Here is a 25222-nt window from a genome sequence, read left to right as displayed (position 1 = left end):
AGTGACTCTGGCCATGTACTGATCTCCGATAAAGCGTCAACGTACGGACATTCTTGCCGGGTCGGAACTGGAATGGTTGGTGAGCTGACGCCTGAGGAACACTTTCGAGCGCTGTCGCATTTTCAGATACAGTGACTAAGAAGAGAGTGTTCGTAACGACAAAAGTATTTCCCGTGACTGTGTGACCTACGGCAGTGGTTCCCAAAGTGTGGTCCGCGGACCCCCGGGGGTCCCCGAGAGTGTTCGTGGGGGTCCGCGACGATCGAAGACAGCCCGAAGACCGTCTTGGCGAGTGCTGGTCACGTCATCTCTAACGGGGACGCGCGAATCTACATCGAAATATTGAATCGAAATATACTACCTTCTCATTTCCTGCATGGCGGTGCCGTGTTTGTTTGTTTTTCCTTTTCTTTCTTCACGTCCCTTATTTATGTCAACATGAATCGTACTTAACGGGGGTCCTCGAACGGATTCGCAGTAGTTTTGGGGGTCCGACACAAGGAGAAGTTTGGGAAACGCTGACCTACGGTGCATCGCCAGAATGAGAAGAAGATGTTCATCTGTGAAACGCACGCACTCGTGGACTTCGCTCGCCTCCAGAAGTAGACTGTGTGTGTGCTTTGCAAGTTCGAACTTGGTTTGGTTGTTGTCTATTCAAGGAACGAAACGTCCTGTACGTCAAACATTTGAGTTTATACGTTGCGTCAATAAATATGTACTTCGCCTATCAAAAATGTCTTAGTTATTTTGGAATAATGGGCTCCAAGTATGAAAACCAGTAGAAGTCAATGGCAGCCAGGGCCGGCCGAAAGCCGAGCCAAACTGAGAGGTTGCTGATTGTTTGGCTGCTAGGCATCACGACGCATTTTCATTGGTCGTATGTCCAGTGTTGCCTGAATTATCTCAAACTATGGGCTCTATGGGGAGCTGTGGGCGCCTGGCGTCGCCGCTATCTTGCTTCTTTTTTTGCGCTTTTGTTCGAGTCCGGCGGGCTGTTGGACGTTGCGTAAGAAGCAGGAACAAAGAAAAGAAATCACGCTTGGCGCTGAAAAGGCTTAGTGCACAAAACGTTCGAACTAAGTAACTTGTTATGATAACTAGCTACTGAAAAATGTAGCTCTTTACAACTAAAAGTTACTTTTCTCAGAAGACTAACTAGTTAGAGCTACAAGTTACTTTTTCAGTAACTAAATTCTTCCCAAGACTGGTCTGTTCCTTATCTTCCATCACCCCCACGTGTGAACCAGGCGGATGAACACGTAATTGGCAGCTGGACAGCTGAGCGCATTGGTGCGCTGCTTCGCGCAAGAAATATGTAAACCGAAACCACTTATAATCACTAAAAAATCACTATATAGTGTCGATGCGGGGGTTTTCCTGGAATATTTTTAGACGAATGTCCCGATCGGTAAAACAGAGGCTCCGAAAGCATCCGACGTAAATTTGAAAGGTAGGAGATTTATTTAATTGATGAGCATGTGCAAATGAACCGCTCACGGCTCAGTTTTTGACGGTTGTCTCAGGGATGCTCACCGAAAAGAAAGCTCTTTGGTAGCGCCACCTGTTTACGAATTAGTGAGTGGGAACGGCAGCAGCAGTCTGAGCATGATGCCTTACCCGTTCTTCATTGTATTGCAGCTGCTGCTATCTTCTGCTTTTTGCGGCACACACGTGCCGTTACCTATCAACACATGGTCGCCGGCTTTCTATGATGTCCCCGGCGAGGGCACTGTCTCCGCGCCAGGAGACGGCAGCTCGTCACGTGGATTCACTGTCTACCGAGACGGCACGCTACTACAGGCCCCCTACTTCCGCTCCGCATCTACGTCATCACAGCAGTATGAATTTAAACCGTGTCTGCACATCTTCAGCTTCAGTGGGAACCGCAGCAGCAGTCTGAGCATGATGCCTTACCCGTTCTTCATTGTATTGCAGGTCAGTCACAGTGCATCATATTGTAGTGATGATGTTTGCTTGTTACTGCTGCTGCCACCCCCACAATTCGCTTACCTATGTAACTTGTGTCATTCGTATGTATACATGTTGCGAGTGATTCTGTTATCCGGTGACATTGAAACAAATCCCGGCCCTATGACTAAGGCACAGGAAGAACAACTGGGTACCGCACTGGAAATCCTGTCCAGATTAGATACCAATGTTAATACGTTGCTAGCTGATGTGAGAACGCTCCAGCTCGGGCAGCGATCTACTGATGAAGCCTTTTCAGCCTTATCCTCCAAACTGAACTCAGTTGAAAAAGACTTGTCGGACGTCAAAACCACACAAACAGATTTCCTCAACGGCATTGAAGCAGGCATATCTCAGATCAAACTATCGAACGCCACCAACGCAACCCACGTAAGGGCCCTTGAATCCCGCATGAATGATTTTGAAGATCGTTCTCGTAGGTCAAATATTATTTTCTATGGGATCCCTGACATAGCCAGCGAGACCTGGGCTCAGTCTGAGTCAAAGGTTATTGATGTATGTGATACAAAGGCATGCAGTGTGCGCCCTCTGATTTTGAGCGTGTTCACCGCATAGGCACATTCCGTACGAATAAGACTCGGCCGATTATAGCAAAGTTCTGTTCCTTCAAGCTTAAAGATCAGGTTCTAACGTGTAGTAAAGCGCTTAAGGGTACCGACTTAAGCATCTCGAACGATTTCTCTAGTGCCACGCGACTCGCCCGCAGCAAACTGGTCGAATTTGGCAAAAATCAGTCACAGCCCTTTAAGCTCAGGTATGACAAGCTATTCATCCGTTCGAAGTGCTACCAATACAGCCACGACGAATCCCATGTTAAAGAATTAACGGCGTAGCTACAAGATGTGAGTAGTGTATCACCTGTTGTTAATAGCAGATCAGTGTCTTCGCTTTCCGTGGTTTTTGAGTGTTATTCCAAAACTTGACGCTTTATGTAGTGTTTTGTACGACTGTTCCTCGGATATCGTTATCTTAACAGAGACCTGGTTGTCACCTGATATACACGATATAGAGATGAACACTTGCTTTGGCGACTATCATGTATTTAGATGTGATAGGCAAGTAAAGAAATGAGGTGGTGTACTGATCGCCGTTAAAAGGCACTTGTCCGCTACCTCTATTCATGTTGATACTGAAATTGAATCATGTTGGGTGTCGCTGTCCCATACCTACCCTGACTTTGTCATTGGTGCATGTTACCGCCCACCCAATTGCTCTGCTTTGTTTGTCCAATATTTGCATGACATTTTAGCATTCGTCAGCAATAAGCATCCAAAAAGTCATGTTCTTCTGCTTGGTGATTTCAATTACCCGCATATAAATTGGACTAACCTGAGTGTCCCCTCATCTCCAGATGCTAGAGCTTTTATCGACCTTTCGTTAACTTTTAATTTAGAGCAACTTGTATCTGTACCAACTAGAAGTACTGTTTCAACCGAATCCATACCTGACCTTGTTTTTGCCTCGCATCCAGAGGACGTTACCTCCCTCTCTGTTTTTGGTGGGTTAAGTGACCATAAGATTGTACATTTCATGTTACCGTCTGCCTCATCCATCCACCATAATAACATAGTCAACAAAACTATTCGAGACTATTAACGCGCCAATTTTGACGCGATTAACGCCGGTCTACGAACATTTCATGATGAGTTTGTTTTGTGTTTTCACAAGCGATCTGTTGACGAAAAGTGGTGTCTTTTTCGCGACACCCTTAACCGGATTGTCGACTTGCATGTTCCTAAGTTACGTATAATAAGTCACAAAAGGGCTCCTTGGTTTAGGAAAGAACTAAAAGTCCTTCGTAACAAAAAGAAGCGATTATTTAAGAAGGCCAAGGCCTCAACTGCTCTTGACCACTGGAACGAATATCACGAGTGCGCTCGCTCTTACAAATGTGCACTAAAAAAAGCCAAAAACAAATACTTCCGCCAGGATTTACCTCCGCTCCTTATTCACAACCCAAGAAGATTCTGGAATGAGACATCTCCTGTTAAGGACAACGCCATCCGTCTATCCGACTCCGGTGGGAATCCAATACCCCCGAACGAGTGTGCTTCACTATTTGCTGCACATTGTTCCTCTGTCTTCACTATAAGCCATAAGGACCATACTATGCACATACCTCAAGAAGGATGCGTGCCATTGGAATGTATCACTCCCCAAGGCATCTGCAAGTCAGTCGAGTCACTCAAATCATCCACATCCTCCGGGCCAGATGATATCAATACCAAAGTACTAATCATGACCAGGCAAACCTCTAGTATGATTCTGGCATACATCTTTTCACAGTCCTTGCATAATTCAGTGCTACCGCATGATTGGAAAGTAGGGAAGATCATCCCAGTGTTTAAGTCTGGCGACACCCAATTAGCTAATAACTACCGACCCATATCGCTAACAAGTATCTGCTGTAAACTACTAGAACACATTATTTATTCACATGTTGCGAGATTTCTTGAAGAATGACTTCTTCTATCCACTTCAACACGGTTTCCGTAGGGACCGTTCCTGCGAAACTCAGCTTGCATCTTTTCTTCATGACCTCTTTTCTAACGCTGACGTATCTGCACAAACTGACGCCGTATTTCTAGATTTCGGTAAGGCTTTCGACAAAGTGCCTCATAATTACCTTTTACAGAAACTTCGTGCTACTAATATTGGCTGTAAAACCTATTATTGGATACAAGACTTCCTCACGAATCGCTCTTCCTTCGTAATATGCAATGATCATCGTTCCGATTTTTTTGCTGTAACATCTGGTATCCCTCAGGGATCTCTTTCTTATTTATATTAACGACTTCCCTAATAATATTTCTTCCACTACACGGCTATTTGCCGATGACTGTGTTATCTATCGCAAGATTTCTTCCTTTTCTGATCAGGTTGCTCTACAACATGACCTCTCACTAGTTCATTTGTGGTGTTTAACCTGGCAGATGCCTCTTAACCTTAACAAAGGTAATGTTATTACTTTTGCCCGTCGCAATTACGGCCGTTTTTCTCCATATCCATACTCATTAAACGACATTGCTCTTACTAAAGTAAGCTCTTACAAGTATCTTGGCATTCATCTCTCCCAAGACCTAACTTGGAACAAGCACATTGAATTCATTGCTGGCAATGCTAACCGGACTCTTGGCTATATTCGACGTAACCTGAAACTCGCACCCCAGGAAATTAGGAAACTAGCATACTTGTCACTAGTACGTTCAAAACTAGAGTATGCCTCAGCTTTGTGGGACCTTCCTCAACAATACTTATCCTCCGAATAGAGCAGCCCGTTTCATCGTTGGTGATTACTCACGTCATTCTTCAGTCTCGGTAATTAAACAACTTCAACTCCCTAACCTAGCAAGACGTCGATACATTGCAAGATTGTCTCTGTTTCACAAGTTCATTCATACCATTCCGCCTAGCATTTCCCCTATCACTCGTTCTTCCACAATCTTTCCCCGCTTCGACCATTTGTACAAGGTAACTCGTTTCGTCTGCCACACTGATATCTTTGCTAAATCATTTTTTGGTAAGACTACTATTAACTGGAATGATCTTCCCTTGAATATTGCGGAGCTCACTGATCACACCACGTTTCATAGGAAGATACCATCTACCATTTAACCATTCACTAATAATCAATTGATTCCTTTCTTTTCGCACCGTTATTTGTCAAGTGCATTTATTGTTATACCTAATATCTGTACAACCCCACTCTCCCATGCAATGCTCACAAGAGCCTTTGGGGTATTGTAAATAAATAAATAAAAGAAATAAAGTATTCAGCCAGGGTACCTTCGTGAAACACCCGGTATGCATGCTAATGTTAGGCGTGTCCATGAAATGTTTAGTAACCATTAATGCACGTTTCTGCTAATTTAGACCTATTTTAGCTGATTTTGCAACACTGCATCGTTTTTCGTTCCGGCGATATTTACACGTAGCCTAATTCGAATACCTGAAGAATGTGTGGGCCAATGCACACTGTTGTATTGCTCTGGAAAAAGAAATATAGAAAACGAACTATAGGAAAAAATATTCTGTGACACGCTTCCCCTAATGGTAAAAAAGCCATTAAGTTACATCTAAATGCAGAAATGAACGCATAATGACAACCCCCAGACTAAGAACACGAAAAAGGACAACACACACAAATAATTTTTTCCGGCTATTTTTCCTTTGTATATGTACTTGCTGGCTTGCACTGCGGCCCACACAGGTGGCGCCGTCACCATGGAACACTGATGTTTCGCCGAGACACACTGTTACCGCCGACCCAAGATCGTGTCACTTCCCTGCGCCGGGCTTACGAGTTCCAAGTAGAACGAAGCCCATTCTGCCAGCTTCGAGTTGCCATTGCAAAACTTTTAAATAGTGTGTGATTATACAGGTCTCCTTTCAAACGCCTTGAAAAAGTCATGTGTACACCAAATTTTCCCGTCTGCAAGCCAGCAGCTTATTCGTCTAAGTAGCGCTGGTTATCCCCAACACATGTCTTGCCATGCATTGAAAACATCAGGATACAGATTGCTTCCCCAGCTCCCCCGAGAAGCTACTGTCTCCACCCGTGTTGTCGTGCCGTACTTCCACAGAGTGTCTCACAACCTGTTGGCTGTATCTCGGAAATTTCACATCAATCTTACGTTCAAAAGTGACATTCGTCTTGATTCTCTCACTGCTTTTGAAAAAAAAAAAAAAAAAAAACTATAGCTACTTGCAAGAATCACAGAAACAAATTAATCACTTGCCAATCAAACGTTGTTTATGAGATTGCCCTAGCTTGTGGTTGTTGCTCGACAAACTAAACGTTGCGTAAACGACCAGTTGAGAGAACACAGTGTAAAAGTAAAAAATAAAGATTCAAACTCTGAAATCGCGAAGCATTTGGAGTTATGTAAAGGGCGCTTCCCGTTGTGAGATGTAAAGGCCACTGAGCCTGACCCTCACAGAAGGCTTCTGAGGGAGACACTTTATATTCTCTCCTGTGACCGTCGGTCCATCGTTCGGCAGACTGGTAACTTTCCCTTCTTTATTCTTTCGTCCCTCCTTTCCCCTTGTCTTCCTTCCGCATGTATAAATTTGTTTACCGTGTAATTAATAAATCTTCAGCTGTGTTTGAGACTGTGTGTGCCGTCCTTTGTCGTGTTCTAGTCTCGGGGTTATCATTATGCATCGTCACCTGTTGGCTTGCTTCTTAACCATCCTATCATTGTAGAAAAGGAGACACCCTCCTTAACGGTCAAGAAATTTAATACTGTGCATCGTTTAATATTAAAAAAAACGATTTATGCAAAATAAAACTGTACACAAGGTGAACGACAAACAAGCCACCCCTAATTAGCTATAAACAAGCGCTAAGGTTTTCTGACAACACAAAATTCGTATATTAATCGTCACACATCTCAATGTCATCATCACTTCACAATCCCCACAATTCATCACTTTCTGTTGCCGAGACGGTCTAATCTTCTCCTTAATGCTCCTCGCTGTCTGTCCAAGTTGTTGCAATTATGGGCAACTGGAAGACAACCACACAGCAAAGAGAAGCATGCCAAGCACTGTGCAACTTCCTCAGGGACACCAGGATTGCACGGGAATACTGAACGTATGTACTAATCGACAAACCACGAGCTCTACTATTCCTGTACCCCGTCGACCTCTAGTACGGCCTCCCACGACCTCTACTACTCCTCAACATGTAAATCCAATGTCCACTCACAGTCCAGTCCTTCCACCGTGAGGCCGCGTACCCACCTGCGGCAAATATGCGTGGCAACGCGTATGCGGGGCAGAAAATTCTTGTCGCTGTGCGGGAGAAGCCGTCTCCGCGTTCCACTTTTCCTCGATCGCGCAATGCACGATTTTTTTTTTTTAGCGGCATGCCGCGCATCGTCGGTCGCATATGTGGTCAACGGAGATTGCGTCACGCACTTGTTTTCTTCCGGCCTCCCACGCAGCCTGCATCATGGTGACAACGTCGTCAGCGTCGATATTTTGAGGGCCAGTTCTTACTTGGCGACGCCCGACGCGAGGTCGTGAGCGGACAGCGGAAGTAGAGGCGCATTTCCGCCGTTCCGTCAGAGCGCACGATTTTCATGTTCCCACCACAGTGGCATTCCGTCGTCCAAAGCAGACGAAAAATCAGGAGGCGTGGCCTTTCTGTGTCACCTAATAGACCTCTACCTGTTTGTAAACAAATGACGTCATAGTGTTCGACAGCGCCACGAATTTGGTAGAGTTGAACTACGTTCAAAGCTAGTGGCGAACAACGTCGCGCCCGAAAGCCACGGCCTTCAGGGGATTACGATGGTCTCTGAAAGGGACGCGACCTTCGGTTCTACTTTTCTTTCAGTAGGAGGCAGCGATCAATTGCCAATTCGTGGAACCCAGCTCTCCCTTTCCGATCTGTTTCGGTTTCTCTACCAACGTCATGATGACGTTTGTCGGGTAGAGGTTTATTGGTCGCCCGCTGTCGTTCTCGGCAGCTCTCGCCGACGTCGTGAAAGAAGTTCTGCATGTTAGTTTTTTTGGCTCGACGTCTCTCCTCTCCCGACTCCGGAAATGCGCGTCTATTTCCGCTGCCCGTTCACGACGCCGCGTCGGGCGTCGCCAAGTGAGAACTGGCCCTCAGAGCCGTGGAAACCGCAGGCGATTGCGGCTGCTGGATGGAAAGCACTCTAACTTGCCGCCCAGCGGCTGCCCGCAGGCGGTTTCCGCATGTGGGTACGGGCATTGACTGGCATACTTCCCGAGCAGTTGCATTATGCTGCCGAGGCTTTCTTGCGCTCACTAACGCCTGCAACTGGAAGAAACCCATGATATCGCAAGTCCTCCTGTACACTGCCGCCCTCTCCGTTGGTCCCTGATAAGCTCGCTACATCCTGCAATGCATTTAAGCACAACTCGGGATCATTCAACCAGTGACTGGCCTTCTGCTCACGCATGAGGCCACCCCCCTGAAAAAATGAAACTGGCGACTGACAGTCTGTGGCGACTATCGTGCGTTAAATCTGGTAACAAAGCCTGACCGTTATCCTTTTCCTGGCCCGTTTGCGCAAAAGTTGAGTATGAGTCTCATACTCAATCTCAATAGCCTTGGCAAGGCATTGAGCACGCGCTCGGCGCTCGCGAAGGAAGCGCAGCCAAGGCTATTGAGAATGAGTCTGAGACTCACACTCAACCTTTATGCAAACGGGCCATACAGCAAATTTATCCGGCTTCTCCAATATCGATCTCAAGAGGGCGTACCATCAAATTCCTGTTGCACCTGAGGATGTGCATAAGACCGCTATCACCACGCCATTGCTCCGCTACGCAACGCTGCGCAAACCTTTCAGATGTTTATTGATAACGTCCTGCAAGGCCTTTACTTTGTTATGGCATACATGAACGACTTGCACATTGCTAGCTCATCTCCCCAGGAACACGAAGCTCATATTCGCGCGATTTTCTCTAGGATACAACACACAGCATCATATTCATGATCAACCTAGAAAAGTGCGAGTTTGGCGTACCAAGTTACGCCGCAACGAATTATGCGCCTACCCTCTAAAGCTATCACGGTCTGTTCCCTTCCATCTACGGCGCAACAGCTCCGTCGTTTTCTCGGCCTCGCTAATTACTACAGCTGCTTCATTCCCAACTGCGTGAAAATCCTCCGTCCCATGGAAGACCTTCTCCGTGGGCTCACAGCAAAGCACACATCATTAGCATGGTCTCAGGCTGCAAGGGACGCTTTTCGGCAGGCAAAAGACAGCATTGCTTCTGCAACGCGTTTGACACATCCCAGGTCAAACGCCCAGACCGTTCTCATGATGGATGCATCTGATGGAGCTGTTGGAGCAGCACTACACCAAGATCACGACGGCACCATGGTGCCGATCGCCTTTTTCTCTTAGAAGCAACATACATCACTTTCAGCAAAGAACTACTCATGACATACAAGTCCGTCAAATACTTCCGATATTTTCTTGAAGGCAGGCAGGTCAGTCCCTTAAAGGTCAGATATGCCGATTTTGAAGTGCCGCAGAACTGAGCGATACTCGCGCTGTGTGTTCATTACCGAACACTGAATATGTGTGCGAAATATCTTGCTCCAACTGTTCGTAGTTTTTTAGAAAACAGTTTTTTTAGTTCCCACGCCCGGCCGTCAGACCGTCGGCAAACCCTGCGCACGGGCGCACCGACGTCACTGCTCTCGGTTTATCTGTCTTTGGCTTGGCATGGACTCTTGGCTTGGCTGCTTGGCTTCTTTCGTTTCCTCCTCTGTGCATCGTACATAAGCGAACAGCTGTTATGTTGTTGCTAAGCCGGAAACAAAGCATGTGAATGTTTTTTTTTTTTGCACAGCGTCGTTGGGAAAGTGCACTTCCTTGTTCTGACCTTGCCTTTTATGGGCTGGAGCGATATGAATCGTAAATATGCCACGGCGGAGTTGTCGAAGATGCGAGAGTGCTACGCTGTTAGAACAATTCATCGGTGCATTCAAGTGTTACCTATTATAAGCTGCCAAAAGACCAAGCAGTGCGAAGCTCTTGGCTGACAGTGGTGCCTGCTAATTTCCACTGCAAGAATTTCGTCCACGAATGTTACCATAGGTTACGCGCGACTCCAGAGGCAATTTGGAATCTCGGCACGAAATCGTCTGATGAAAATCTGAGGTGCCCGTCGCATGACATTTTGAACGTGCCACGGAGGATCAAGGCAAAAAACGAGAGCAAAAAATGGTAAGTCGAGGTTCAGATATAGAAAATAGCAAGCTTAATGAATCGATTGTGCAGCTGTCCTACTGCGCTTACTCTGATATAACCACGATTAACAACACAATAGTACTATTGATAATCTAACTTCTGAATTATCACAGGTGCACTCTGAAGGCGGAAATGAAGCATAATCTGGCTTGCATCTGGTCATGAAGAAATTGCTGACACGTTAGTTGCAGTCCACCTCCACCAACAGGTATGACAATGTGATGTTATAATTTGAGTATTCATCTATGTTCAACTTTTCATGTGCACTCGCATGCAGACATTTTGACACCACTTTTAAATCTGCCCTCAAAGTTACAACCTGTGCTTCCAGGGTGGAAAACAAAGATCGCCATTCCGATTAGCTGCTGTCTCCCAGTTCAAGCACTTTTGTGTCTGGACACTGGTTCCTGTGGATGGGGTGTTACAAGCTTTACTGTCTGATATAGAAGGTACGTTACATTAGTTCAGTTAATTTGTCTTTTGCACATTTTTGTTACTGTTAGCTGGATTACTGTTGGACATACAATCCTTTGACACACCGAAGCTGATGTCGCCTCTGATAACATTTAGAATTTTCAGTGTCATCAACGTCCATTGAGGAAGGTGACTTTACTATCTGTGAATCTTCAACTGAAGAATAGCACAGAATTCATGTTAACATTGTCTACTCTTATTAATTCACTGTCTGTTTTCTGAGAGCTAAGAAAAATGGAAACTATTTATTTGTCACAACTTCACACTGGATACTGGTGTGGTACTGGCTTGACATGTAAGCTAAAATACCTGGATTCTACAATAATTGTGTTCAACTTGGTGCATTACCGTGGGCAATGCCACATTCACTACACTTTTAGTGGGTCCGGTGCACAAATACTGTGTGCATACTGCATACATACATACTGTTCGATAGGCAAAAATACCTGAGCAGTGCTGTGTAGTCTTTTTACCCAAAGTCCATACTCTTACTGCAAAGTCACAGTACGTAGAACAGCAATGTGCAGGTATGCTGCGATAGAGATTCACAACAGAAAGAAGACTGTTGAGAGCATCTAAATTTTAATGAGACGAGACTTTCGTGCACAAGGCTGCTCTTGTTAATGTCTGACATGAAGTTACAAAATCCCAGAATATATAAAACATGTTGTAATGTAGAGAGCGAGGGGTGGTACAGACATAAAGATAATTAGATAATCATATATAATAAAATGAAAAGGGGTACAACTGCCCCCTCAACTCAACTCGACAACTCAATAACTCTACTTATTCTCTACCTTACAACATGTCATATATTCTGGAATTTTGTAACTTGATGTTAGACATCAAGAAGTACAGCCTTCTGTGCAAAAGTATTCTTTCTGTTGTGCACAATCATTATGCAGTAAATGCGACTATCCATTTCTTGTCATTAAATGCTTTTCCTTTCTTTCTTTCTTTTTTTCTGCAGTGATGAGCATCCATAAGGACACATGCCAGAAAGGGAGTCTCTTTGGGATGACAAACCCTCATCACCTCATGAGGATATAATGGTTGACGAATGGTTCTCAAGCACATCGAAACTTCCAACAAATAATTCATGAAAAAGCCAGTCAGTGCTAGCACCAGGAATTGAACGTGGGCCATCCTGCTACCAGTCAGAGATGTTCAGTGGTGTAGCCACGAGGGGGCTAGGAGGTCTCGAGCTCCCCCCCTACCTGCCACGGACCGACCCACACAAATCGTGCAAATCCGAGAACATAATATATGGGGGGGGGGGGGGACCAGTGTGACTATCGCGAAAGTTCTTGCAGTTCATGGCGTCTATCTAAGAAGCATTCTTGAATGGTTTTCAAAGTATGAGCTTTTCAAAATACTTCCAATCTCGTGACACCGCTTCATTGGTCATGACAGCCTATATATGTAATCGTACTGTGAACGTCTAAATCAACTATTTTCGTTCCCTTTTTTAATCCTCAGTTTGAAGTGTGCACAAGTATGTGTGTTGTCGACACAGGATCAGCGGGGGGGGGGGGAGTTTTCGTATCGAGCCCCCCCCACCTTTGAGGTCGGGCTACGCCACTGGAGATGTTACATTTCAGGCGCTCATTGACTTTTGGTGAATTACTTGTTGACTTTGTCCCAAGGTGGAGCTCGCTACAGCTCATTTGCTATCTGTTAATGTTGTGGCGTGTGTTGCGTTTTTTTCTTTGTGTGTTCCAGGCTCAGAACGGTTAATTTGGATCAGGTCAGGTACGTTTCATTTAGACATGGCAAACATAAAGTGGTGTTTCTCAACACAACTTAGCAGTGGTCTTCATGCATTACTGATACAGGCCATTAAGCATGAATAGAAACCTAGCCAGAGCAGCTGATACACAGAGAGAACATGGCCCGTGTGTGTTTGTCTTTTCCACCGCAGCCCTTGGGTTTCCTCCCTGATGGCTACACATGTCAGGGATAGGTTTCAGAACCGGTAGTTCCCGCCAAGTGTGAATTGCTTTTCAGGGGATCATCACGCTGGCAGATGAAACATATGGTTTAAATTATTTGCAGGACAGGAATTGCGCAGCTTCACACAAATACTACTACTACGACGTAAGAGTGGTTTAAAATCTATATTTTTTGTGTTCCTGACATTATCGCACAAGATGTAGTATCCACTATGATCCTTTATGTGGGGGTATGTACAGTGCAATCAACAGATGCTATTTACAAATCTGTGTTTTCTACTGTGTTGAAATGGGGTAGTTTGTATCTGAGAGCCATAGTGAAACACAGGCCCTCGAGAAACATGGCAACACATTGCAGGGACTCTGGATGCTGCCTAAATTTCCAGAACACACAGCTCAAGGCAGCGGTTAAATAACAAGTGGTTAGAGAAATCCAAGATAGTTGCCTCCGTAAGCAGTCCGCTGTTGGATTTGCTTCTGTCCGAGATACGTTATCTCAAAGGGAACGCACGGACACACTCAGAATGATACTAGGGCTGCCTGTGAAATAGAATGAGGAGAGGGGAAGATATATAACCTTTTTCTTGTCTGTTATTCTATTGGTTAAATTGTCATTTTCTTAGCAGCATATGTGTGTATATTCCAGAGTCTGCTAATAAATATATCAGTTTAGAGCTAGCAGTCGCATTGTAGATGTCTCATCCTGTCCTTGGTTGCTTGTGATTCACTATGGCCACGCTTGCTAATGCAAAAACAAAACAAAAAAAGACAATAGAAAAACACGGAAAGAGCGACCTAAAAAGCTGCCTGTTCTAGTGCTCACATGGAGGCAATGCAATGAGGTAACATGTTCCATTCATGAATTGTGCATAGTAGTACATATCACAACGGCAACCGATTAATCAGATTTTTCTTAAGTACTTTGTTTTTTTTAGCTTTGTTTGCACAGTCTATTATTGGAGCTTTATGTGATTCCCCTCTTCAGATTGCTGATGCTGTGCAGTTTGTTAATTTTGAAACTGTACTGTGCTGAGGTACAAAAACAGAATTGTCATATCTGCATTTGAGCACATAGGAATAATTTGTAAGTACTTTACTTGTTGACATTAATATTTGCACCAGGTCACAACATTGTTGATTTATGGAAAATGTAAATAAATATATTTATTTGCTTGCAAAACAATGGACAAATGTCTTCTTTTCTAGTGAGATATTCCCTGTTCACCAGACATAAATGTGGAAAAGTTAAAGGGGCACAATGATGGTAGAGTCTAGCATTGCTTTTTGCCACTTCACATATATGCACTGTTATTCGTGTGCACATGTAGGAATAGGAAGGTAGAGGATGCGCATAAAAAATTTCGTATGCAGCCACACATATGGTTCAGAAGATTAATTAGATGATGTCCAAGCATATATAATTGTGCTTCATGTGCAATGGGTATGCTAATGGATTGCTTCCATGCAGCCTTTTTATTTATTTTTTATAAATTATTTTTATAAATGTTATTTTTGATTTTATATAAATTTCATATTACATATTGTATACTTATATTTTTATAAATTTTATACTAAAAACTCAAGTTACACGGCCCCTGTAAGAGTGCCCTTTGCAAATGGTTTGATAACGTGTCTCGAACTGTAAAGGTAAGAGGCAATCGAGAATGCTGCAGACAAGGTTGCAACTTACATATTGCTTATCACGTCCTACATACAAAGTGCTTTGTACAATAATTCCTGAGCACGGAATTAATCCCAAGGCTGGCCAGTGATGTCACCCACGACGACAAGTCACATAACTGCCTTTAATACTTTTACACCCCATGGGCTGAGTTGTGAATTGAAAGAGCACTCTACAGAAGGATAAGGTGCACCTGATTTCTAGGATCTATGCTATGCCCTAACTCTTCAGACACCACATTTCTAAGTGGCAATATGTGCTCTGGTACTTCTTTTGCGTCTGCATAGTGTGCAACCACATGGCTACTGGAGCTTTCGTGTGCATGTTTTTGTGCGACGGTGTTCATTACAAACAATATCCAGATGTTAGATATTAAAATGCAGTAGTTTGTAGCGTACCACACAACGCAGCGTGACATGGGAGTGCGTGATTCAAAGAAAGCTTCTGGAAAATGCACAGAATCCCACAAAAAGTTTAAAATGTGATTTGTATTTCGTTTTACGTCTTTCGTCGTTACATACCATCGTCGACGCTGTTGCACATTGATAAATCGTACGTAAAACTTGTCCCATAGCAGTATGCGGTTTCTCAAATACATAGCACAATTTTCCAGCAGTAATAAAACGCTGTCGGCACTTTTTTGCTGACACGGCTGTCGAAACGTCAGCCTCTACAATGGGCAAGTGCTGTAAAGGGGCTAACGCAGACGCGACTTGATACAAATTGTACGTGCTCACAAAACACAAACGACGAATTCCAGTCACAACATCGCACAGAGGTTGGTTCGCGAATGAGTTCGCAGCTGCTGCACTGTTTACTTATCACGGAACGGTGGAACCCGGCTGTCCGCCATCTTCAAGCACAGATACGTGAAGCCGCGAGAAGCCGTAGCTGAAATCCACTGACAAGTACGAAGGCGCGTACACGTCACAATGCCCGTTCGGGCGCATTTACGTCATAAAAATGGCTGCGCCCATGTGTGTTTCGGAATGAATTACCTATTTTTTTGACATGGTACTGTACCGAACTGAGAGAATGAAGGTGTATTTTGGGGAGAGCTGGATGTGGGCTTTCAGAATATCACAACCGTTTCGACTATTTGGGATATCGGCATAGCTGACCTTTAACGGATCACAATCCACAAGCCACTGACAACCGCTTTCACGTCGACCAGTCACAAATATTCCCCACGTGAAACTCGTTACTTGTGCTTCTTGGCGGGGTTCACAACAGACATTTAGCATGTGAAGGGAAAGCTCAACCACTCCGCCGACGCCCTGCCGTATTTGCGCAGATAACTTGGCGCGTCTCCAGCAAGAAGATGCTAAACTGCGTCTGCTATGACATTCAACCTCCACTAGTGCGGGAACAAGGATATCTTCCAGTGAAGGCTGGAAGATACCCTTGTTCCCGCATCCAGTACCCTGTTTACGGGTAACGTCTCTACTGGCGTCCCCCGCTCCTTCGTTCCAGGCCCTCTTCAGCCGGCACAGTTCTTGACCGACTGCACTCACTTGTACACAGTGGCGTTCGCGCAACACAGCGCTTCATAGCTGCAAGATACGTCTGGCCAGGCATGAGGAATGACGTGCGTCGTTGGATGAAGACCTACCTGGCGTGTCAGAGGGCAAAAGTCAACCGCGACTTTCCTTCCTCCCTCCAGCAAATTCGAGAACGTGTACCTGGACATTGTTGGCCCACTTCCACCTTCCCTCGTCTACTGCTATGTCCTTACGTGCATCGACATCGCGGGCATGAAGCTGCACCCATCGCAGACATAACAGCTGAAACTGTCGCTTCCACGTTTCTCTTGAGTTAGGTTAATCAATTCGGTGTGTCCGCTGAGACCATCACTGACCGCGGAAGGCAATTCAGAGCTTCACTCTTCTCGGGATTGCTCAAGATACTTAGTACTGTGGCGCCCAAGCCACAAAGACGACGAGGAAGTCAGGTGCCTCCTCGAGGCACGCTGTTTGAATTCGCTTTTTTCGTGCCTATCTGGCGACCGAGAATAAATCAGTTCGACCCTGACTCATGAGGTAGTCATTTCTTGCTCCTCATTTTTGGTGACCCGATGCAAATAACTTCCCCGCTGATGCCCTCAGCCGCATAGCAGCCCTCACCCCTCTATCGCCAGAAGCCATCGCCCGCGCCCAGCATGATGACGTGTGTGAGCGGCGCTCTAACTCCTCATCTCTCCAGCTTGAGGACGTTCTACCCGGCTCCGACATGTCGCTGTGCTGCGACACTGCCACCACCCCACCGAGGCTGTACGTTCCCCTACCGTTCCTCCGCCCCGTTTTCGACTCTCTTCACAATCTCTCTCATCCTGGAGTCCGGGCCACCCAAAGCCTCGTCAGTGCACGTTTCATCTGGCCGGACATTCGTGAATAAGTTTCTGCCTGCTCAGCATGTCAGCGGTCCAAGGTCAACCGGTACACTTTCGCACCCCTTTGCCGTTTTGCCCTGCTTGATGCCAGATTCGATCACGTGCATCTCGATATTTAAGTTAGTCCCTTACCACCATCTTCTGGCCATCGGTACATTTTGACCGCCATCGACCGGTTCACGCGTTAGCGTGAAGCTGCCCCCATGTCGGACTCCACCGCTGCCACTGTTGCATCCACTTTCTTCTCCATGTGGATTGCCAAATTTCACGCCATCTCTGTCAACGGCAAGCCCGACAACGTCAGCATTGACAGGCTGAAGCAGCGGCCGGTTTCACGTCAGTTCAGGCAGGGAGGTCCCATCGACCTCTTGGATTTTCGTTCTTTTTTTTTATATTTAGGAGCTAATCGTGCATTATGACCAACAGCGGTAAAATGAATAATTTCTACGGAATAGTTTTCGCGCAAAAAAAATCCAGAACATCCGGCCCTGAATTAGAGTGTTTCAGTTTTGCTGTGTTTGCACGCGTATAGTTCGCGAGTCTTAAAAGATACTGCAGTGAATTTTTTTATGATTTAGTATGCCAGCAGTCCGAGCGCAAATTTTGGCGCGCAGGAGCAACGCTCTGTGATATAAAAAATGGCGAACATGCTCTCTCGTGCGGTTTTGTTCCAACTTCGACGCGTGATTTCTCTGACTGTAGATATTCCTCACTACCCTATTTGTATCACTTCACTCAGTTTTTACTGCTCTTTCATCTGGTATATCTATCGTGCGTGTACCCCCTACAGGTATCTGCTAAAACAGGAAAATGTCAAGGTATATTTCGAAAAAACAAGTATTTTGAGCGTTCGTTTCTCGAAAAGGCCCCCTTTTATTTATTTGATATTTTGCCAGGACATGGCCCGATGTTAGACCTTTCATCTTACGTAAAAAAATTCTGCTTCAAAATGCGTACACTGGCGATTAGCGCGTTAAAACGCGGCCCTAGTCTGCGTGCGTACGTGTCGGAGCCCGGCTGCCTGTACCGCGGGATGGCGGGCCTCGTGACGATGCTCCCTTTGTTTGAGCAAAATTGTCTGGCCTTAGCCTTACCTGAGCTATTCGTCGGCAAACTTCTGACGCCCTGCTGAAGAAACAATTCACTTCTGGGAGTTAGTGATTTCCAACAAAGCATCAGAATGAAATCCTACGTTGCCGTAAAGTCTATTTAAAAGACTAGGTGAAACTTCGATAAAAACCGGAGACACGGAACAGAAAAAGACAACAGGACACGTTCACGTGTCGTGTTGTCTTTTTCTGTTCCGTGTCTCCGGTTTTTATCGTCGTTTTACAATGTAGTCGCTTGCCTGCACCCTTGCACTTCTACCATAGGTGAAACTTAATGGTCAGCGAAGGTAAAACCTCACCCTTGCAAGCTTCGTACACGGTGATATCAATACTGTACAAATAAATATCGAGTTAGGAACTGCTTTTTTGCAGGGTTCGCGCAAGTTCCTGCGAAGCTTGCTTCACTTCATTTTACGAAATTTTTAAGTTATGCAGAGGGCTTTTAACACGAAATGCGTGTGCTGCGCTGAACTTGTACATTTCTTCTCAGAGCTAGGGAAGTGGGCGAGTTCTCGCATTTGTCATAGTTACATTAGATACGTTCACAGCAGAGCCATACGGGAGACGCACCTAATGCACTTCGATTTCGCTCAAAACTGGACAGTAGCCATGCCTAGCGAAATACAAGCGTGCCACTGCGGAAAACAAATTTCCATATTCACATGTGTGGTAACAGCTGGCACGGAAACGCACAGTTTTGGTGTGGTAAGCGAAGACTTCTGTCACGATTCAGCACAGTCACTGTTAGCTTCCATGGCTATTGAAGAATGTCTTGACAAGAATGTTCCTCTTGCAGCTAATGATTCACGTGTCAGATTGAGCTGTGAGCCATTTTAAAAATCGGCATAGGCTCTGTGAGCTCTCCAAATCTACTTTTGCGAGCGCGACATGGCTGTTCAGGAACAGGCCACGACAAAAGTGAGTGTGACCGGATCGGTGCAGAGGATCGATGTGACAGGAATCAAGCACCATGCCGCGAGACCTAACTTGCGTTCACTCGAGCAAGACGTCATCTTAGAGTCACAAGGTATGATAACGTGCTTGCCAAAACACCTCACGCGCGTCCATTTACTCTATGTACGGGCTGAGGACGTGGATGCTTTTAGAGTGCAAAAGAAAGAGCAATGGGTAAACCTATACGGCATCAAAGTGACATACAGGGTTCGCATGCGTGACAAAGGAAGACACCGGAAAGTCTAGGCCGAGAAACATTTATAGCTAGTACCGTGGACAGTGAGTGCAGAAGAGTGACATTTTCATAGAAAATGAGTGAAATCATTTGTCGCTGTCATTGCAAAATACTGCTTTTTCGCAGTCTTGTAAATATATCGACATAAACTACCACTTTTGATAACACAAAGTTGTCGCTTTCTTGTACGTCATCGACAGGAGGCCCGCCATCCCGCGGTACCGGCAGCCGGGCTCCGTAAAGTACGCACGCAGACTAGGGCCGCGTTTTAACGGGCTAATCGCCAGTGTATGTCGTTTGAAGCAGAATTCTTTTTACAAAGGATGAAAGGTCTATCATCGGACCGTGTCCTGGTAAAATATAAATGAAATAATAAGGGGCCTTTTCGAGAAACGGATGCTCAAAATCCTTGTTTTTTCGAAATATACCTTAACGTTTGCCTGTTTCAGCAGATACTTGTAGGGGGTATACGCACGCTATATATACCAGATGAAAGAGCATTAAAAGCTGAGTGAAATGATATCAAATAGGGTAATGAGGAATATCTACAGTCAGAGAAATCACGCGTCGAAGTTGGAACAAAACCGCACGAGAGAGCATGTTCGGCATTTTTTATATCACAGGACGTTGCCCCTGCGCGCCAAAATTTGCGCTTGCACTGCTGGCCTGTAGGCATCAAAAACACTAAAACATCAAAAATTTTCACTGCAGTATGTTTTAAGACTCGGGAGATATACGCGTGCAAACACGGCAAAACTGAAACACTCGAATTCAGGGCCGGATTTTCTGGATTTTTTTGCGCGAAAACTATTCCGTAGAAATTATTCATTTTACCGCTGTTGGTCATCATGCACGATGAGCTTCTATATATAAAAAAAATAATGAAAATCTATGAGGTCGATGGGACCTCCCTGCCTGAACTGACGTGAAACCGACCGCCTGCCTTTACCGAGCCTTCGCGTCTTGAAGCTGCGTTGCTCTTCACCCCACTTCTGGTGCTTTCGGACGCCGTACCCGCCGGCGCTACCAAGTCTGTCTCATGGGCCGATCGCTCCTCCCGGAGTCTTGGAGGGGGGCTCTGTGGCGCCCAAGCCGCAGAGACGACGAGAAAGTCAGGTGCCTCTTCGAGGCACGCTTTTTGAATTCGCCTTTTTCGTGGCTAGCTGCCGCCCGAGAATACATCAGTTCGACCCTGACTCATTAGGTTGTCATATCTTGCTCCTTAGTACCACGCGCTTTGCAGAACAACTGCCTACCGTCAACTTAAAGCTGCCTTTATGGCATACGAGGACAGCACGCATTGGCACGACCGCGCGCTATTCGTCCTTCTCGGCATCCACTGCGCCGTCAAGTGTGATTTCAACCGCTCCGCTGCCTGCGGTTAACAGATCCACTCTCCATGTTTCCGGTCAGCTGTTTGTAACCCAACCCGACACCTTCGTCAGCCACCACGACTTTCTCGCCAGTCTTCACACGACTCTCTCCAATCTACGGCCTCTTCCGACCCGACGTACTAGTGCTCGCCCATTCTTCATTCCGGATGACTTGTCAAAGGCCTGTCACGTGTTCCTGTCGCGTGTCTTACAAGCCCCCTACACTGGACCGTTTCATGCTGGTTTTATGTAACCCACCGTGCGCAGAAATATTTCACAATCCTGGTGAATAACACGGAGGAAGTTGTTAGCGTCGATCACCTCAAGCCTGCGTACATAGAGGAAACGCCGGACACGTCACCTCTGACTTCCTCTCCGCTCGTACTCTTCTTCTTATCCTCGCCGTACCCGGCACGTCACCAGGGGCGCATTGCTGGCATCGCCTGTAGGTTCCCTCCGCCACCCGTGTGTTCTTTTTTGAGGGGGGGGGGGGGGAGCAGCCGTAGCGGCACAGATGACGACTGTCACGCCTCTGCCGCAGACTCACGTATTAATTACTTTATATGTACCGTACAAGTAATGGTAACGAGACTTGGGTGTAACTTAGAGTGAATTTTAGAACATTAGTAATATATTGAAAGTTAGGAGCCCTTAGTTATGTAATCCTCAGGCTAAAAAGGGATACAAACAGAGGCGACGTTTCGGCGGGAGCTCCACCTTCCTCAGTATTGAGGAGCTGAGGGGTCCTGGATAAAGTCCTGGAGCTTCTGCCAAAACATTGAATCCATTTTATACCCTTTTTTTGCCCCCACTTTAACCTTTCGCCCAAATCGCGTTATCATTATTTACGTATTACTTGAGTGATCATCTGAACAACCTTTCTTAACGGCACGTTTAAGTCCTGTGCTTGTTCTTATTGGCTGCAATAACTAATCCCATCACTCTACGTCGCGACAAGTAGTGCGCCGACATCTACCTTAGAGGAGCCCTACTGATGGCACATGATGGCGCTGCAGTATAATTTCTCCGGCGGGGTAACTCTGTTAGAGTGGACGGACTACATTTCATGCCGTTCTTAGGTTGAACATGGATACACAGGGACCCTGGGGTGCCCTGTGCACACGGCCTGTGGTGCCGTGGTGCGCCTTCCAGCGGAAAAATTTGGCTGGACAGCCGACGGGTGTGCATGTAGCTTGTAACATGGGTAAAAGGACGAACATATATCCATGGTATTGTGTGAGTGAAATGCTCCCTGCTCTCAACACTTTGCTATTATGATACACATTTCTCGAAATTTATTAACTGCTGCGTCTTGATTGAAACTCCAATACGGTAGCGTATCTACGAGGGGTGCTCAAGTTAAATCGGGACTTTTCATTTTTCGCAAAAGTAAAATGAACTTACAGGCGAGAAATTAGTTTTATTTTTCAACGTAATCTCCAGCTACACTAATGCACTTGTCCCAGCGTTTCACGAGGGCTTGGATACCAGCAGCGTAGAAATCCTTACCGGCGCCTAGCAGTCATGATCGGACCGCATTCTTGACCTCGTCGTCGCAGCTGAAGTGGCAGCCCCCAAGGAACGCCTTCAGTGGCCCGAAGAGATGGAAATCGCTGGGGGTGAGGTCTGAACTGTAATGGGGGTGTGACAGCAACTCCCAGCCAAGTTCCTGTAAGGTGCGTGTCGTGAGATGCGCGGTATGCGGGCGTGCATTGTCCTGTAGGAGGAGGATTCCTTTGGTGATTAGGCCCGGCCGCTTTTGCTTCAGCGCCTTATGCACATCCCTGAGAACCTGGCAGTAATATGCACTATTGATGCACAGAAAATTAACATGAACAACGCCAGCCTTGTCCCAGAAAACCGTGGCCATGACCTTACCCGCAGACGGGGTGCTTCGGAACTTCTTGGGAACTGGCGAGCCCGGATGCTTCCACTGTTATGATGCGCGTTTAGACTCAGGAGTGAAATGATGCACCCACGTTTCATCGCACGTGATGATCCGATCAAGGAACGGCTGTCGTGCAGTGTCGAAACGGTACCTTAGCTGTTGGGAGATTTCCAGTCTTCTCTGCCGGTCAACCACGGAGAGCTGCCTCGGGACCCAACGGGCACTAACTTTCCGAAACTGGAGGTGCTCATGAATGATAGTGTTCAACGTTCCCACAGAAGGACCCGTCTTTCGAGCCAGTTCGAGACATGTTATCCGTCGGTCCTTGAGGATCAGGCGCTCCACAAGTTGAATGTTCTCAGGCACTCTGAAACTGGGCTCTGAGCCGCCCCGGCCGGGATCGTCCTGCACTGATGTACGGCCGTCTCGGAACCGTTTGCACCACTCAAACGCTTTGCTGCGGCTAAGTCTATCGTGGCCATACTGAGCCTGAAGTCTTCTGTGAATTTCAGATGACTTTGCGCCTTCATTCACGAGGAACTTCATAACCATTCGCTGTTCGATGTGCGCGCTCACCTCGTCGGCCATCTTGTCCAGCACGTGTCTTCAGTTTTGCACAAACTTTGGACCACCACGTGATGAACGTGTAGGCCTGTCGTGTGTGAAAATGACGAAACAGACGTAGCGCGAGCCATTTGTACACTCAGGAGACAGAAAGTCCCGGTTTGACTTGAACACCCGTCGTATAATACTCTCCATGAAAATATCAGCTTTGTCACAGAATCCACGAGGCTCTAGAAGGCCATCCCTTTAAAACGAAATTGCGTATTTCTCTGGGATTCGCCTGCTTGTCCTCGCTATGTCAATGTTAGAAGGAGGGAACGATTACATACGTTTCTTCTTTTACTTTGTCGACACTTGTGCCCTGTCTGAACGTGATCAATGTAAGTGGTACTGACCGTATCCCGGTGGCTGATAGGCTGTGCAGTCCTGCGATGTCCTCCAGTACTTGAACTTTTGGCACGAACTGGAGTCATCTTTCCCATCTTGCCAGTGGCAACAGTAAAAGAAGGGCGCTGTATCGTAGTTCCAATATGACAGCGTTGGGACCTTGTGAAATAGTTAACGATTATCTATTAGGGTTCTGTTGGACCATGAAGAAATTCGTTAAAGTTTTGAGTTCTTGATGGAGAATTGTTTTGAAAGATAACTTTTATCTGAGACATGTGCAATTTCTGTCATACTGCATTCCAGACGGGCGCTGTTTACGCACAAAAAAGCGCTCGTTCGACACACCCCTTCCACAACAACACACGGCTGTCCTAGGGATATCCGATGTACGTCTGAAGCTGGATGTTGGGATATCCTGGAGCTAACGAGTTTCGCCCAATATATGTACGCACACATGTTCAACTGAGAGAAAGAGGGAGACCACTGGGACGTCTGAAAGATATCGATAGGGACGTTAAGCGAACGAGGGAGGCACATTTTATGGTAATTTCTTCCAGCTAATGCTCCTAATAAAGCAGGCATAATATGTTCTTACTAATGTGAATGATTTAATTAATCTAACGACATTGTTGGACTACATTAAATTAATGGTTAACACAGTAAACGCTACGCTGAGAACCTCGCGGACTTCTCCAATGGGAGAGCCCCTCAATTTCTCGGCTCTCATCGTTCGTTGTTCGCTTTGTGTCGGTTCGCTGACGTGTTGTGCGCACTAGCCAAGTTCGAATATTTCAAGAACCATCACTATGCTGGTTCTTTGATGTTTCCGAAAAAGGAAAGGAGCCTTTATAGGGTACAATAACTGTAGGGAAGGGGGATTATACTCTCACAGATACCGTCACTTTTTCTTGTCAGTTATGTTTCGAAAATGGTGAAATTCCTGATTCCGGTTTCAATCACGGCATGTTATCCCTTAATTCTCAACTGTTTATCCACACTAACGGTGCAAAAAAAAAAAAAAAATCTAGTTTCACTAAATATGCCACACCAAACGCTTGCATCTCACAGACAGAAAAAAAAACTATGTCAGGGGCAAGCAGCGCAGAACACTATGTCTGTCGGACATCCCTGGGGACTCCTTTCTCCGCTTGGACCTGTGAGCGTACATATATGTCGGACGAAACTCGTTATCCCCAGGATACTTCAACATCCAGCTTCAGATGTACATGGGATATCCTTAGGCCTGCCACGTGTTGTTGGAGCATAGACCACCGCGTACGTCCGTTTCTGGATATCCTGAGGATATCATTTCCGCGCTTTATTTTCTTCATCCACGCTGGATGGTGGTAGTGGTGGTGCTGGTGAAAGGGCGAAAGGGGGTGAAAGGGTGGATATCAGAGGGATATCCATCAGACAGACGAATCCGACCACGGATATTAGGACATTAATCGTACATCCACTGGATATTCAGTGTTGTTGGGGTTGT

The 25222-nt window shown here is 46.0% G+C and overlaps 2 protein-coding genes and 1 long non-coding RNA gene across 5 annotated transcripts in view; 2 read left to right on the top strand and 1 right to left on the bottom strand.

Moving 5' to 3' along the window:
* Positions 1-25222, bottom strand: part of LOC135394410 (protein mesh-like) — a 159434-nt gene that overhangs the window by 47531 nt on the left and 86681 nt on the right. For all 3 annotated transcript variants that reach the window (XM_064625139.1, XM_064625141.1, XM_064625140.1), the window contains one exon: positions 23745-23895. In XM_064625139.1, coding sequence (XP_064481209.1) covers positions 23745-23895 — 151 coding nt within the window. The remainder of the gene's footprint in view (positions 1-23744; positions 23896-25222) is intronic.
* LOC135394412 (uncharacterized) overlaps positions 1600-25222 on the top strand; it is a 40120-nt gene continuing 16497 nt past the window's right edge. Inside the window, exon 1 of the mRNA XM_064625142.1 lies at positions 1600-1935. Within this exon, the coding sequence (XP_064481212.1) occupies positions 1606-1935 (330 nt within the window). The 5' untranslated portion in view covers positions 1600-1605. The remainder of the gene's footprint in view (positions 1936-25222) is intronic.
* On the top strand, positions 10416-13834 carry LOC135394414 (uncharacterized). The gene is made up of 4 exons (XR_010422886.1): positions 10416-10706; positions 10844-10938; positions 11062-11179; positions 12175-13834. It is a non-coding gene; the product is annotated as an uncharacterized LOC135394414 (long non-coding RNA).

This window comes from Ornithodoros turicata, chromosome 5, assembly GCF_037126465.1.
Source record: "Ornithodoros turicata isolate Travis chromosome 5, ASM3712646v1, whole genome shotgun sequence".
Taxonomy (NCBI): domain Eukaryota; kingdom Metazoa; phylum Arthropoda; class Arachnida; order Ixodida; family Argasidae; genus Ornithodoros; species Ornithodoros turicata.
The sequence above is the reverse complement of the archived record's forward strand: the minus strand, read 5'-3'. Positions and strand labels throughout refer to the sequence as shown.